This window comes from Channa argus, chromosome 6 (genome assembly GCF_033026475.1).
Source record: "Channa argus isolate prfri chromosome 6, Channa argus male v1.0, whole genome shotgun sequence".
Lineage (NCBI taxonomy): Eukaryota > Metazoa > Chordata > Actinopteri > Anabantiformes > Channidae > Channa > Channa argus.
Window position 1 is genome coordinate 23957882 of NC_090202.1, and position 16948 is coordinate 23974829.

At 41.5% G+C, this 16948-nt stretch overlaps 2 protein-coding genes across 7 annotated transcripts in view; both read left to right on the forward strand.

Moving 5' to 3' along the window:
* The window catches only part of fndc3a (fibronectin type III domain containing 3A), a 46114-nt gene extending 38143 nt beyond the window's left edge, over positions 1-7971 (forward strand). For 4 of the 6 annotated variants that reach the window (XM_067507885.1, XM_067507886.1, XM_067507884.1 and 1 more), the window contains 5 exons: positions 357-703; positions 1953-2165; positions 2438-2604; positions 4424-4548; positions 5517-7971. In XM_067507885.1, coding sequence (XP_067363986.1) covers positions 357-703; positions 1953-2165; positions 2438-2604; positions 4424-4548; positions 5517-5840 — 1176 coding nt within the window. In that variant the 3' untranslated portion in view covers positions 5841-7971. Of the gene's footprint in view, positions 1-356; positions 704-1952; positions 2277-2437; positions 2605-4423; positions 4549-5516 lie in introns of those variants that run through there. The other 2 variants (XR_010914675.1, XR_010914676.1) reach the window with 2 other exon arrangements.
* Positions 7972-9916: 1945 nt separating this feature from the next.
* mlnr (motilin receptor) lies at positions 9917-13318 on the forward strand. Its single transcript, XM_067508818.1, has 3 exons — positions 9917-10073; positions 10513-11328; positions 12918-13318. The coding sequence occupies exons 2-3, from the start codon at positions 10545-10547 to the stop codon at positions 13223-13225; spliced, it is 1092 nt and encodes a 363-aa protein (XP_067364919.1). The 5' UTR covers positions 9917-10073; positions 10513-10544; the 3' UTR covers positions 13226-13318.
* The last annotated feature ends 3630 nt before the right edge of the window (positions 13319-16948 follow it).

A 16948-nucleotide genomic window follows, 5' to 3' on the forward strand; every position in this document is an offset into this window, starting at 1 on the left:
AATGCTTCCTACAGTAACAGCTACGTCATCACTGTGTTTATATTTTAAATGGACTGGTGTGTGTATGTGTGTGTTTTACCACCCTGCCATTATTGATACACCATACAGGCAGTGCTCAAAGTAAAGATGTTCAAGGCCATAAAATAAGAATATATATTATATAAAAGTTTATATAATGGTATAAAAAAATCCAACCCTACACTTCCTCATATCTGTCAGGCTTGAAACGCTTACTAGTCATGGTTACAGTGCACTCCACCTTGTGGTTGAATATGCATGTTACACGAGTCTTCTCACTTCTCAAGTAGGCTGACAGTGACTTGATCAGCTGACTCGTCTGTCTTGCTGCTGTGCAGGCTGTGAATGTGGCTGGCGTAGGGTCCTTTAGTGAGGCGGTGCTGTGCCAGACACCATGCTCCGTGCCTGCAGCCGTTAGCAGCATCTACGTGATGAAGGAGTCTGAGCTGCAAAGGTACGAGACTACAGTGGACGCGGATGAAGATCAGGACGAGGAGGATAGGAGCTGCCCATGCACACCGCTCTATTCTCCATCCACCTGCCTAGGTATTTGCTGGGAACCTCCCTGTGATCACGGCTCTGAGATAACGTCCTACCTGATTGACCTGGGAGAGCGACAGCCCATTGTTGTTGGTCCTGTCACCAAATACATCATTCAGCGTCTGCAGCCTGACACCAGCTACAGGTTGGTGCTTCCTCACTGTAAACTCTGAGGCTTACCAAATGTTACAGAGGTATAACTTTGCACCTTTCAAATGTCATCAAGAGCTAGCAGTTTTAAAACTGTAAGAACTGAATTGTGATACAAACTAAATTTACACACAGCCCACTTGTCTGTGATGCAGAAGGGAATAAATAAATTAAAATATAGGTAGTTATCCAGGTCATTCTGGACATGTTTAGTTGAATTTTTTCACTAAAACAGTTAGAGGTTGTGGTGTTCATTCCTGAAAGCAGGTTATACCAATGTCTGGAGTTAACTCTCGAATCTGAGTTCACCAGAAAACAGAGTTTTCAGTTTTACAGCTGACCAGAGGACTCTTTTATTAGACTATAAAAAGCCATCCTCAATGGAGCCCTGGTAATACTAATGTTACGACTACTTCTTCTACTCCTTGAGTGAAACAGGTAGTAACACAAATGCATTTTGTTCAGCGCAGTCCACCCATCCATCACTGTGACCTAGCGCAGCATGACAAGTTATTATTCATAGATTGGTGTCTGGTGTGTTAAAAGCCTCACAGTGATTACAGATTAGAGACTGGCAGCCAGACAGTTGTGAGGCACAGTGTATCACAGATGTTGTACGTTGCCTGTGTTTTCCGAGCTGAAGATCTGTTCATCCATGTGAAATTTCTGAATGTAAAATCTGAGAGGACAGAGATTGCTGTCTCTGTCTGTATCTATCTAACCAGAATTTGTATCTTTTTTTTTTTCCCTTACCAACTTCTGAAAATGCTCAGTTTAAAAAAAAACAGAAAGCTTGTTAGATTAACTTAAACTGACCGAAACTTAAAGTGATCCAAGTTTCCGATAAACTCAGGCTAAATATTTTGTTTACACAACATACATTGGTTTATAAATATCAGGCTGCTCGCTTGTCTGTGTATTTCTGTATTAATCATATGCTGTTTATTTTAAGCCCACACACCAGTGTTGAAACAGTACAGTGCTGTCTGGAAGCTGCAGAACTGTGACACATTTTTTTATTTTGTCTCTACATGCTGGACTTGTAATGAAACATGGACTGAGGTATAATTGCAGGGCTGGAATTCAGCCAAAACATCATAGCGTGTCACTGTTTGACTTCTTACAGACTGCACATTACCAGACACTGAACAAAAACGTCTGTTGATGAAGAGAGAAGATGCTTTAAACTTTCACTCAGTCCTTGCAGGTCTCTGATGGTGGTATCTCTCTCTGTTCTTCCTCAGGATTCGAATCCAAGCCCTGAACAGCTTGGGACCTGGCCCCTTTAGTCACACCTTTAAGCTGAAAACGAAGCCCCTGCCCCCACAACCACCCCGCCTGGAGTGCACTGTCTTCAGCCACCAGACCCTCAGGCTCAAGTGGGGAGACGGCCCAGCCAAAGCCGCCGCCTCAGATGCCCTCCAGTATCAGCTGCAGATGGAGGACAAGAGCGGCAGGTCGGTGGCCCATTAGTCGGGCAAGGGGAAGTGACCCGACTAGCTGAGCCAATAAGAGAGGAAACTGGTGTTTGAGCAAAAGCTTCAGATAACAGTGTCAAGTAGGGCAGAGTGCGTAGAAAGTAGTGAGAGAGTCCTCTAGAAGTGTATTTCCACTGTATGTCTCTTGACACAGAAGTCACTTGTCTTGTTTGCTTTTTTGTCATTTTTCCTCTTTTGCTCATTAAATCCTTTCTCTGTTTTTCTCTCTCTTTATGTTCCTGTCATTGCAGATTTATATCCGTGTATAAAGGACCATGCCACACACACAAAGTCCAGAGGCTTAATGAGTCTACCTCTTATACATTTCGCATCCAGGCCTTTAATGAGGCGGGCGAAGGGCCCTTCTCCAATGTTTACACATTCACCACCCCACGCTCTCCTCCAGCCCCTGTAAAAGGTACAGTGTCTGCTTTTTCTTTATCTCATTACCTCTCTCTCTCTCTCTCTCTCTCTCTCTCTCTCTCTCTCTCTCTCTCTCTCTCTCTCTCTCTCTCTCTCTCTCTCTCTCTCTCTCTCTCTCTCTCTCTCTCTCTCTCTCTCTCTCTCTCTCTCTCTCTCTCTCTCCCCCCCCCCCCCCCCCCCCCGATGTGGATCAGCTCTGAGGATCTTTACAAACACTCACCCCTGACATGCAGACTGCCAGTGTGCTCAGCTTTTACCCTCAGCTGACCCAAGTTTGACTTGCATTTGATTAAGACCCAGCAGGCAGAGATTCACTTGTCGGCTGTCATCATAAGTCGGGTTGTTCAGTACTGTGGTCTGGTCTCAGCCAGGCTCAGTGAAGCCTCTTTTAATCCTACATGGTGAAGTCAGTAATGAGGATGTGGGTTTTCTTTTTTTCAAAGTGCAGCACCTCTTTTGAATCGGGCAATCATGTGCCAGTTTGTCAGTGTTAGTCGAATGTGTTTGTCTCTTCACACGCTGAAGTGGACTCAACTATAGACTGTTTGAATTCAGACTAACCATTTCAGCGATAAGCTTAAAGTCTTACTGTATATAATGATGCCACAAAGGATTAAAATCCTCCCCGATGATGATTTTTTTTCCCCATCATTACTTGGTTCTGTATGACCACATATTTTTATTCTCTTTATTTCAAAATGCCACCTACCTAAATAAGAGCGTGACTCACAGTTGCTGCTAATGGGGACAAGTCTTATGTAGTTGTTTTGAACTCACTCCTAATTCATGAGTTGAGTCACAAGTCAACTGATGACTTTTAAAGCAAATGGTTTTGTAGCATCCACCCTTTCAAAAAGCCCCCAAAGCTCTGACTCAAACTCCTTAGAAAGTTTGATGTCAATTCTGTTTTGTTTTTTTGTTTGTTTGTTTGTTTTTTTGTTTTTTTTACCGAATTTAAAGCTAGAACCGTACAAATGTACGCTAAATTCTATCCTTGATGATTTGTAGATTAAATCGCATGTTGGATAAGAACACCCAGTCCTTCATACATCTCGGTTCTAGTACTTAAACAAACAGAAGATCATGAGTTTAAGATTATCAGCTAGGAAAACTTTGTATTGCAGACACAAAGTTTTGATTCTCATTTCAGCCTCATTTTGGATTCGATTTTGTCGGACATATTGCTGTTTGTCATATGGGGCTCAGTTTGTAGATTGTCCCCCTGTGGACTACAGGGTCACCAGTTCCTGAAACAAACGCTCAGCCTGAGCCTCGGTATTTGTGCATTCCAGCACACATCTTAGCACCAGTCAGTTTTAAAAAAGAAAAACCCACAGTATAAGTTGAAAGGAAAAAGAAAAATTCTGTTTGTGATATTTTCTCATACAATTCTTTTCTTTGGGAAATGGGTGAAACAGGAGTAATTCTTGAGACATAATGGAGAAACGGGGGAGACTACTTGTCAGAGAAAATTTGCAATACTAAAGCTGCCTATATATGGCAAATATTACTTCCCAATTTATTAGGTACACGCAGATGACCCATTAGACCCAATAGAAACAAAAATTAGAAGAGCATTTCTTTGAGCAGTACATTTTAAGGCCTCTAGGGTAATTTCCGGTTGGTGTTCGTACCAATTACACCTCAATGCCCAAAAAGAGGTATTACTAGGTGTTACTTTGGTGTTGTTTGGATTTCCATGTGCACATATTGTTATACAGTAGACGTAGTATTATTAGGAATAGTTTCAACTCAGTTGTTGCAGTTATCACCTGTGTTTAGTGTAATTTGTTCTCTCTTCCGTCACCCTCCAGCCCCTAAAGTGGAGCGTCTGGATGACAGCTCTTGTGAAGTCACATGGGAGGCCCTACCACCCATGAAGGGGGACCCAATTATTTACACTTTGCAGTGGATGATGGGAAACTCAGATTTTAAACAGGTACTCATGTTGCCGTTTGGACTTGTACTTTGTGCTTGCTTGCCATGTTTTCTGTGCTTCACTTGCTATGTGCGGCTGACCTGCCATTCATCACAATTGCCTTTTTAATGCAGATCGAGACACAGATGGATTCCAGCTTTTTAATGTTTTCACTGTGGCGTTGCCGTGTTCTGTATTAGTCACCACTGACTTTAAATTGCCTGTTATGCAAAGGTCATTGATCCAGGAGGTATGCTAGATGTCAAGTCCCTGCCAGCACATTAATCTCTCTCAGTGGCTTCCAGCCATGATAACGTGGCATAATAACCACTACAGGCTTCTGCCTTAATGTATGGCAATTAAATCTGAATGCTAAAATATGTAACTGGCTTCCCACATGAGTATGTTTCCATTTTTGGTTATCCCAATGGCCTGGACTCAAAAGACCATGTTTTTTTTTTTAAAAAAAAGAAAGAAAGAAAGAAAAGGGGAACTTTTCCTCCATCTGAATGTAATGTGATAGTGTGATTAAATTAATGAATAAGACGCAACATTGTGAAGCGCTTTGTGCACTAAAGTAGAAAAGCGTTACGTACATCAATTTATCATATGATAAAACTGTGACATTTGGCTCATCACCCTAAAAGTGATGGGGTGTAGATCAATCTTAACCCCATAATTAATATAAATAAAAAAGTGAAATCACAATACAGTCTGATTGAAAAGTCAGTGAATAGAAAGAGAGCTGATACATTCCTGTTTTTTGAGATCGGAAAGACAACTTCCTTGAATAAGTTTTGAGCAGAAAAACTGGCTGTAAGATTCAGTGAAGCAGCTGAAGACAGTAGCAGTATTTCCTTGGTGATACACTGCCCAGTGTCAAAAAGAGGAAGCATTCTCTGTATCTTATAAAAGCAATAACGTAGACTTTATTCTCTTCACTTATTTTCAGCTTTAATCACTCTTCTTTTCTTTCTTTCTCTTCACAGGCCTACAAAGGCTCTGCCACATCTTTCCATGTCCAGAACCTTCAGACCAACAGTGACTACCGTTTCCGGGTGTGTGCTATCAGGCAGTGCCAGGACGCCCCGGAGCTGAGCGGTCCCTACAGCCCTACGGTGACCCTATCCCCCCAGCGAAATGACATGGCAGTCGGTGGCAGTGCTTCCGGCTTGGGATCCAAGGCCAACGCAGAATCCAACCGAGCCAGGCGAAGCCTGACAGATGAACAGTGCGCTTTCCTTCTCCTCATGGTTTTCGCTGTCATCGCCATCCTCATCGCATTTGTCATCCAGTACTTTGTTATTAAATGAACATTTTGTGCCACCCAGCTGCAGGGTTAAAGCTTTATTCTCCCCCCCCCCTCTCTCTCTCTGTTGTTTTGTAATCTTTAGTTTATACTGTTTGTTTTTTGTTGTCAACAGAGTAATCCCATTAGCCCCACTGGAGTGTAAGAAAATGAAGGGCTGATGAGGGAGAGCTGATTAGCAGTAACACATTTGAGGACGTACCATCTTATGTGGCACCTGTAACACCCTCCTGACTCTCCTGCCTTTGTGACCGCTCCCCAATTTTTGTGGTACCTTTTGCTGAGTTCAGAATTGTGTTGCCCGCTGATCAGCTTTCTTCTAACCTGAAGGAACTCAAGGAATAGGGAGAAGGTTTATTGTAGGAGGATCGGAGTTGGATAAGGTGGGCTTCGACTTATGACGTACTTTGTGTGTGAGTGTGTATAGAAATTGTCATTATTTATATTTCCATTTATGTGTCCAGTATAAAACTGTTTTTGATAGTTGTTCTCCAAAAAATAGTATATAGGTGTGTCATTAGCCTATGTCCTATTTGATCCCTGGGACCTGGTGAGCCAGTGTTTGCACGTCTGTCCAGATTTGTATACTGTATGTAGTTTGTGCCACAGAGGTACACCATTTTGGAGGGGGGGGGGGTGTTTAGGGTCAGATAAAGGGACTTAATCCCCTGCTGGAGTTTTAAGGGGTCTAGAGAGAGAAGAAACGGAAATGGAAATTTGGTTCACATTATAGAACGCTCATTTAGCACTTTCCAACCTTTTTGATTATCAGAATGTTTAAGGATGCAAAAATGACTGGAAAAATGTTAGTATATTTTTGTATAGTAAGGACACAAGGACCTGTAAGTTTGAGGAAAAATGCTCAGTATAAAGTTAGAAAACAAAAACCAAACTAACAGTGAACTCTGATTATTTTTACTATCATATAGTTATACTGTAGCTTGTTTTTACAATCATGCAGCTGCTTTACTCAGCACAAAAAATGTATGCTTATCTGTATGTTTCATTTTATTTTGTTTTTGATTATTTTTTTTTTTCTTTTTCTTTTCCCAGTAATTGATTTTGCACCTTAGTGAAAGCAAACCTCTGCATCTTGGTCTTGTGATGCATTTTATAGAACACACTTTGAGATTGTGCAAGCCCTTCTTGTGTTTTGGATGTTTTTAAAAGTTGTAGTACCACATAATGTGTCACTGAAACAGCTGACCTGTCTCAGCAAAAAAAGAAAAATTAAAAAAGGGGTGGGGGGGAAACGTACCAGTTGTTTCAGAGGCCTTAATTGGAGAGGAAAAAAAATATTAATTTCTCTTGAGTTTGGATGTTTTTCTTTTTAGTGTTAGAAAAACACTAAAAATGTGTTTTATTTACTTTTTATTTTTGCAACATTTTTTTGATGTTAGTAAACATACGTAATCGTGACAAAAATGGAAATTAGTTCAATGTATTACTTATGATTTACTTTAATTTCTCTTGTCAGATCATACATGTGTGAAGTATATTTTTTTATAATATTGAAGTAATATAAGTTAATACTCCAGAGGAAATAATAAATCCTGAGGAATCGTGAATCATGGAATACAAATTGCAGATACAAAATGTGTTATCATGTACTTCTTGTGAATCTAAATTTGCCTTTTCTCTGTGTGTGAAGTATTCATAATGGGTCTGGCCTTGGTTTAAAACTGTAAAAATGAAATACAGGTACCTTGCAAAACGTCTTGGATAATTACATGATTTGGTCTTTGAGACATTCAGCAGATGTCTTCTCTTTGTCGTTTAAAGAATTCAAATTCCTATTTTTGATAGCGATTGCAACGTGTGCCATTTTAACATCTCTTCACCCTGGGCTTACTACCTTTAGCTGAGGAGATTAACAAAATGCTACAAAAATGAGTAAAATATGCACAAAAATAGAGACCATTTTTATGTAATTTTAATGTTTGCAGTTACCTCATACACCGTACATTCCAAAATAAAAATTTGTTATACTATACATACTACCAAACATATCACTTTAAAATGTTCGCTATGGGAAAAATGTATAATCATAGATATGTATCTAAAGTGTATCTGTATAGCCATGATATCTACAAAAGGATCCATGCACAATAAAAGATTTATAATTCTTAATCATGTTTGAAGTTTCAGCATATATTTGTCTTTTGCCTGCTCATTAGTTGTCACGCAGCTGTAACACTAACATGCTCTCCATCATTGCTGTGAAGATGTATGACATACAAAAAGACAGCGCACCGACATGTCCTGGTTCAAAAATGACATCAAAAGTGTTTCCATTGGTCCTTGTTTGCTCTCCAAGTTCAACAAGTCATCCACATGAGCTTGTGGGTTTATGTTTCAAATCATTTTGTGATGTTGAAGAAGGTTCTGTGTTGGTGCCATTAGCCACCAGAAGTTCCACCGGTGTTTCCATTGGAGGAATCGCTGTCTAAATGTCATTAAATTACCTGTAGTTCGACCCCTGGTTTTATCTTGAAGGGGAAAGAAAATCTTGGTTCGCTCCGATTCCTTTCTAAAGCTACATCTATATAATGGGCTGCATGGACGAGGCTTTGAGCCTCGACCGATGTATAAATTTAAATTTTTTTTCTTTAGGGGGGTTGGGGGGTGAAGAACGTCGGCAAGCTCAGGCGTGTTGCGTCACAAACAAAAATTGAGATGATAATCTGATTATCCCACCATGACTACTTACCATCACTAATAGAAATCTGATGAAAGTTTGTAAGTTGTCCCATGACTCCAGGATCTCTTCAACTCAGTAACTCTCTCCCTTAGGAGTTAAGATGTGTAGATACTATCAATTCCTTAAAAGAAACCCAGCCAGACCCTCTCGTTTAGACTTACTTTAGTTTGACTTTTAGTGTCATATAAGCAGTTTGACGTACTGTACTTTTGGAGCCAAATACTTTCTGTCTGCTTTTCATGTCTGCTGTGTTTATTGGATTCTTGCTTTTCATTGTCAAGCACCTGTGACGTCTGCCCTTGATAAGTTCTATAAAAAATAAACTTAATTATTTAAACTTGTCAGCTTTAAATGGCTCCAGAAAACATGGCTGCAGTCAGCAGTTTAGTGTTTGACAGTTTGACATCATCAGTCCATTTCGGTCCTCCAAGGAACAATCTCCATTGATGTACCCCCCCCCCCCCCCGCGTTAATTTTGGGGCTCCAGGTGTAGCTGTGTGCTTTCTTTATTCGGTTAAGGTACAATTTCAGGAGATAGTGTTAGGCCAAAAAAAATTCTTGCTACAAAGGTTAATTTGCATCCATTAGACGTTTCATCCAACTGGCCCACCATTGCTTTGGGGACACAAAGCTGACACCTGTGTGAAGAGTGTTGCAATTGCAATGAGGTAATTAACCCCATGTGGAAAAATAAGCTATAGTGATATTGATTTGTAGAGCAAACAGCAGTGTGTCTCTGACTGCAAACCTTTGGATTTGGGGATTATTGGGATACTGTGTTCTGACTTGTTGGGGGTTACACTAACTGGATACTTCTATTCTAATATTCAGACCCACGTGGGAAAATGTACACAGGAATAAACAAAGATTTTACAGCACGGTGCCTTTTTGGTTTGGTCGTCTGTCCACCCTTTAAACCATTTAAGTCCCTGATACATTAATTAAGTTTACAGTATGTGAATATACAGTGTGCTTTTCCTCCTTAAGCTGATGGACAACATGAGTGTAAAGAGGAAAAGATATGCTGGTGGGGGGTTGGAGTGATGGAGAGACAGATGGGTCTGGTGGACAGTTATGCAAACACAAAACTCATTTTGGGAAACACCCTGGCCTTTCAGTGACTAATGGTATAATTAATACAGTTATAGCCTTCTATTATATGCAAAGGTCTTATGTATTCATGCTCAGTTTAAATTTAAATCTCAGCCTGTGTTTACTCTCCAGGAGGAACAGCAGTGGTGGCTGCCTCCATCCTAATCTTATTCCCTCTATTTTAATGCCTTTTACCGTCATCAGACCCGTCATCATTTGATTATGCAGATCACTTGGACACACACACACACAGCAGCCAACCTCGCTGTTACTCACCGACTCCTTATTCAGTAGTGCTGTGGAGGAGGTGCCCCTTTCTTCAGCTCTCACCTGAGGAAAGCTTTAGCTGTTCAGCATCATGGATCCGCTCTGACACTTCATGTCCTTCTCCCTGTGCTGCTGCTGCTACTTTGCTCTTCGTTGACAGAGACAGAGAGTCTCCAGGTGAGTCTCCAAGGTGAAGTCGCCAAGAGAAGATTTCTTTCAAATCAGGACGTTATTTCGGCTTTTAGTGTGGAATTTAAACGATCACACGGCTGATTTAACATGCTTTAACTTTACATCAGAGCAAGCAGTTCTTCAGAAATTCTGTTTTGTTTCACATTATTTAAAGTATGTTTGCGCCGTGTATGTTTGCAGCCACTGGTTTCCATTCATTTCTGCAATGTTTGGAGTTCTGATATGGACATGGTGAAAAAGCAGTGACATATTTCATGATTTCATGTCTGCACTTTCCACAGTTGTGAAACAGATTGCACGCTATTAATTACCTTCAATGCTATCTTCAAGACAGTGCTATCATAGCTGTTATAATAAGTCCACATTAATTGTACTTAATGAAATTTAAAATTGGCTATTTAATGTCATATTTTTCTCCTACCAGCTTCCGACACTACTGCACCAGCATTTAGTGGTATGCCCTGGACCAGAGTGCAGGTGGACCCTCATGCTGGGGGAGCAGAGGCCATGGATCAGTATAACATAGACGACCACCACTATGAGGGCTCTCTGTTCCCCACCTCCACCCTCATCCCTGTCACTGTCATCTGCATGCTTATTTTCATCGTCGGGGTGACGGGCAACACCATGACCATCCTCATCATCCAGCACTTTAAGGACATGAAAACTACTACCAACCTCTACCTGTCCAGCATGGCGGTGTCTGACCTCATCATCTTCCTCTGTTTGCCCTTTGACCTCTATCGCCTGTGGAAGTACGTGCCCTGGCTGTTTGGGGAGACAGTGTGTCGCTTCTATCATTACGTCTTCGAGGGCTGCACGTCAGCTACCATCCTGCACATTACAGCCCTGAGCATCGAGCGCTACCTGGCCATCGGGTTCCCACTCAAGAGCAAGGTGGTGGTGACCAGACGCAGGGTCCAGTACATCATCCTCTCCCTGTGGGGGTTCGCTCTGGTTTCTGCAGGTCCCACACTCTTCCTGGTTGGGGTGGAATATGACAATGACACACACCCAGACTACGGCACACGGCAGTGCAAACACACCAGCTATGCCATCAGCTCTGGACAGCTGCACATCATGATCTGGGTGTCCACCACCTACTTCTTCTGCCCGATGCTCTGTCTCATCTTCCTCTATGGCTCCATTGGGTGCAAGTTGTGGAGAAGCAAAAATGACCTGCAAGGGCCCTGTTCTTTGGTCCGAGAAAGGTCACACAGGCAAACAGTCAAGATCTTGGGTGAGTAGTTTTTTGGTCTGTTAGCTGATACTAATATAAGGCAGCAATGAGGGCTCAGTATAAATAAAAGACTTCCTGTTTCTAAAACTCCTTCTCTGCCGTTCGCTGCCAAAAAACCAAAAGCAGACAGGACAAATCTGTTTCTGTAGGCAGGAAGCTTAATCCAGAAATTCTTTGTTTCCCCCTCTTTGTCTGCCTTTCACAGTTCCCTGCCGGGCAGATTAGAAGTTAGTATGTTTTTCTTTCCTCCATATATTGTTCTTCATTTCTCTCTGTAGTTAAAGATCTGATTTATGCTTCATTTAAAACCTTAAACTATTCCCCTCAGCATAATAACTTCTAGCTGCCTGTAAGTGCTTTCACAGGCCATTGTGGTTCTTTCATTGTGCAAGTTTCGAGGTAGAGAAAGCTGATGCCGTGAGCGTTGTTGCCGATATCAGCTGGTTAATCGTTCTGTTTGTCTGCAGCTAATAATGCCTTTATCCTGCACACACTGATTGGCTTAATTTGCAGGCTCTGACCTATTGTGGCGAAAACCCTTTTTTACCGCACAGGGCTGAGGCCGAGTCGCTGTGTATTATGCAGATGTAAAATCACGAGGCACCTGTTCCAATATTAATGCTGTTCGTTAGCTGAACGCACGTGACACCCAGCTTATGTTTTCACACATGCTGCCATTTGAGATCGTCATCAAAGGCCTCATTAATAGAAATCTACATATACTTACAGACCTGGGAGCTTCTGTATCTGTTTGTCACATCTCAGTAGTTATTCAGTGCTCAGTTTAAATGTGGTATCTTTTCACTCTGTCTACAATATGTCTTTTTACCGTTTATAGATAACTGCTATTGTTAATTCACAGACGAACTCCTCCAGTTTTTCCCTCTTTATTTAATTATTGATTTGACATTTATTTATCCTTTGAGAAATTTCTGCCCTCATAAGGAAAATTGCTAGTTATCTGCAGGGGCTTCCTGATCAATACTAGGGAGTCGGTGATCAGCTCAACAAACACACAAATGAAGCTTTGTTTCTTTTTGGATTTGTGACGTTTTTTCCTAAATGTATGTGTGCATACATTTTCCAACACAACTGTGACATATGGGAACAACAGAAGTTGCTAATGGGAGTTTGTGTGTGTGTGTGTGTGTGTGTGTGTGTGTGTGTGTGTGTGTGTGTGTGTGTGTGTGTGTGTGTGTGTGTGTGTGTGTGTGTGTGTGTGTGTGTGTGTGTGTGGGTTTAAGGAACAGATCTTTTGATGCTGCTCAAACTGCTGCTGGTCATTAATAAATATCAAGGACAACCACAGCCCACAGATTATCAGATACTTAAAGATGCAGGACAACAAATGAACCATCATTATCTGCAAAACGTAATAGTGCCTATTTTACCCATAACAACAGTTTATTGTGTTTATTGATCATCTCATAAGGAAGCAACAGAGCTTGGTTTAAAAAAAGCACCATTCCGCATTTAATAATACAAGAAACAGAAGTGGAATCGAATGAGTAGTTGCTGTCAGTGAATTTCTTCTTTTGTTTCCCAAATTGTCAAACTATTCCTTAACTAAAATTTGTTTTTGTCCTCAGTGGTGGTGATGCTGGCCTTCATCATCTGCTGGCTGCCGTATCACATCGGTAGGAACCTTTTCGCCCAAGTTGATGACTATGAAACAGCCATGTTGAGCCAGAAATTCAATATGGCCTCCATGGTGCTGTGCTACCTCAGCGCCTCCATCAACCCTGTCGTATACAACCTCATGTCCCGGAAGTACAGGGCTGCAGCCAAGCGCCTCTTTCTTCTGCGCCAGCGTCCCACACAGGATCGCCGTGGCCAGAGACAGCTCTGTGTGACAGAGCACGTCTCCACCATGAATGAAAGCCTGACAGGCGTGTGAGGGTCAGTCTCTCCACGGCCTGGTTTGCCTTCATCGCTTAAGGAGAGTTTGTGGGCTTCTTTTAAAGCAGAAAGTTGTTTAATGTTTGTTCTGCTTTGTCTTCAAAAGGGAATCCAGGGCTCTTTCTCTGTGCTCTGCGACATTGTGTTCAAAGACTAGATGATAGTTTTTAATTTTCAAACATATCAATGTTAGGAAAGTATTCATTCAGTGGACTTTAAGCAAAAAAAAAAAGACATTTAATTTAAATCATGCAAAAGTCTTCACCTCTACATTGTGTGCTGCTGTTTTTCTTGCTTGGTGAAAACATTTAAATTCAGTCATTATTAATCCAGTAAACCAAATAATAAACAATCTCTGTACTTTTAAAATGACATTCTCAGCTACTCTACACGCAGTTGTACTATTGACTTTGTTAAATCTGTAGCCAGTAACTATTATACTCATGCAGTTTTTTGTTCTCTCAAGTAAAAAAAAAAAAAACCCATCAAGCTATGCTCAGCTGTTAGCAGTGGGCAATTATTTGGTCAGATTTGAAACAGCGTGCTGCACTTTGTGTTGTGGGTGGATGTTTCTAGGGCTGTGTGCCACGTCTCCTATGAAGACGGCAGATGGAACATAACTTGATTAAAAGCAGATTAGTATGAAAGTGGGGCACCCATTGTCTGGTGTGTGTGCGCCTGTGATACACAGGCCACCTGAGTCGTGAGGTTTCGGGGCTGCGTACGTGCCAACCATCACATGTAATCTGACACGGCTGTTATATTATCTGGGCTCTGCTTTAAATTTACGCTGGCGGCCGACGTTCCTGCATCACCATATTTAATGTAGTTTCTGCTGTAAGTGCATTTCAAGGAGGAAAGCGATATTAGGTTGTCAGCAGTAGGAGGCATCGTTGCTTTTATTGCTTCCACTTGCATAATCTTAACACCATTGTGCAATTCTTTCTGTCATGTTGCATTCTGGATTAGAAATTGTATGCACTCTGACAAGAAAGGTCAGGTATTTTTTAACCCAAACAGTGTCTAATCTGAAAATAAAACCCAGTGTTTTCCAGCTAGTGTCTACAATAAGTGTAGTTCGTTATAAGGAATGACAATGTCATGCTTTTGCCAGTGAATCATCGAGCTTCAGTTTGCACAGATACTAAGAGACAAAGTTGCTCTGGGCTGACTCATCCTCATGACACTTTTTTCACCACTCCATTCATCTCTGCCAGAGGAGTCGAAGCAGCGGGTAAGAGCTTATATCCCACAGACCATTCTGCCATCACCTGGGGAAAGCTCTACAAGCAGCACGACTTCTCTGGTGGTTATTTTCTTTGCTGATAATGAAGACGGTGTCTGCGAGCAGCTCGTCCGGAACTGTCAACACCTCCCTCAGGCCTTCCTCACGCCAACTCCAATCATTCAGCATTAGAAATGTAGTTTGTTTGGCCTCTGCTTTTCAGGCCGTGAGTTTTCCTCCGTCAGCAAACCTCTAACATACTGCACACACATAGTTTGATTTTGAAAAATAATATTCAAAATAAGAAATAACAACCAATAAAAATGGAATATACTGTGGATTGAATGCGACACTCTATTACTGCTTTATACTGTATCATCAGTTTTTTTTTTATAATCTCCTTGTTCTTTACATACAGTTCCAGCCCTGAGGTACACAGTATGTTTTTTTGGCAATAAAGGTTATTGACATTATTGTTGATAATTAATGCATAAACCATATTTAAACTCCCAGAAAAGTATTGATTAAAATAAATAAAGTAATGAAGAAAATACAATGATGAGCAATAATGCCACAAGTTGACCGTGGCACGGGAGGAAGAGTGGGAATCCACCAATTCTGCAGTCATTGGTTCAATCCCCGGCTCCTCCGGTTACATGTCAAAGTTCTAGGACACTGACAATAGATAGACCCAGTACGCATAAGTTTCAGAAATATAAGCTCTAAGGTTATTATAAACTAGAAATAAAAAAGAAGAAACTTTTAGTTGACCTTGTAAACTATGTCTGTCTCAGGTTTTAATGGGAAATGTCAGGACATTCCCTCCAGAAGGTGGAGCCAAAGGATGCTGCCATCAGACCTGCAAACACTAACATTTCCCTGAGGTTTAGATTGGTTAAAACAGTGCTTCAAACATCCAGTTTCATAACATAACGACATAAAAACAGACGTGGTCACTCAAAAGCATCTTGAAGTCACTTATCCGTGGAAGAAATCTTACCAGCTTCCCCTTTCAGCCCATTTCCATAACATATTCACTTCCTGTTTGGCCTTCTGACTTTGCAGTTCCAGTGCACATGACTACAGGAAGCTGGGATAATTATTTGTGCACCACGACAGCAGACATTCCATTTTTCCTGCTCATCTCTGCAGTAGCCATGTTGACCTTGCTTGGGGCCTCTGGTGCCACCTCCTTATCTCGCTTCTTCTCCACAGATTCAAAGCTTTACCCACCCTCTTTAAGTGACTGTGAGGTCAGCGCTCTGTAACACTGCAAACGTTTGCTGTCAAACCTGCTTTAATGGAGGGTCCAGGGCATTTAGTGACCACCTATTATAGCCGTTCCAGGTAATTTATCTTGTGTAAACATAAAAGCCTGAAATTCTTTGCCCAGTTCATCCATAGGCAGTCGGGTTTTGTGTGCCAGTGTCGCTTCCCTTTCATCCTGCGCTCTTGTTGTCACAGCTGGGGGACGACAGGACAACAAACACAAATGTGTTTAACCCACCAGGCACTCCCACGGTGCTTTCAAATGCCTTCTAATAGCAGTAATAAAGATAATAAGCTTCATTTATAAAGCACTAATCACCCTGTCCTCTAATGTGTTTCGTAAAGAGTTCCCATTGGTTGGAAATTAGCAGGAATCCCGGCAATTTGGGGGATAATTCATGTCTGTTTCACAGTGTTTGACATTAGGTAAACTGAGGGGGATGTAAACTCTCCCGACAACAAAACCTGTTTGCCTGTCCATTTTAGTCTCACTGAAGGACGTCACGTTGCCGTTGGCGATTTGAACTCAATGATGTGAAAAGATGTGGGCGATTCTGTTGACAATCAGAAGACAGCATCTATGACATTACCTTGCCAAACCAACTGTGCAGTGTATCAGGGAGGTTATCTTTCTGTGCCATAACCGTGGGTCTGATAATGCAAGGAAGCTATTTTTACTTCTCTGCATTACCATATCACAGAACCCCTTTAGTGACTGGCTCTGCCTCCTCCCGACCTCATACAGAAGAGCAGACACTCTCAGCAATGTCAGACATGAAAACTCAAAGCGTGGATTACTGACCGAAAAAAGCAGTGATTTACAAGCTTGCCAGCTGTGAGTGCCCTTGACCTCCTATCCCAAGCTGTTTCTCATTTGCATTTTTGTTAAATTTAAGTACATGTAACAGGGACCATCTGACTTTTGAAATAAAGTTTTTGCTGGTACAAATCTGTACACATCTCTACAACAACACTGTTGTAGGTGGTGTTGCGACCACACACAGTTGGTCAAGACAGAGACAGCCAGATGTCAGAAAATGCCGCCTTCAAAATAAAAGTAATATTCCCTCAGCGTTAAGGGAAATTCAAGCCATTGCAGAGTTCTCATATTCACATGGTCGCGCATATAAAAGTATGTTTAAAATTTAAATGAGCAGTTTTTTTTACGAAAGCTGTGGCCAGAAAACGGCAGCGACACTGAACTCTTCATACAGTATACTGACGTTA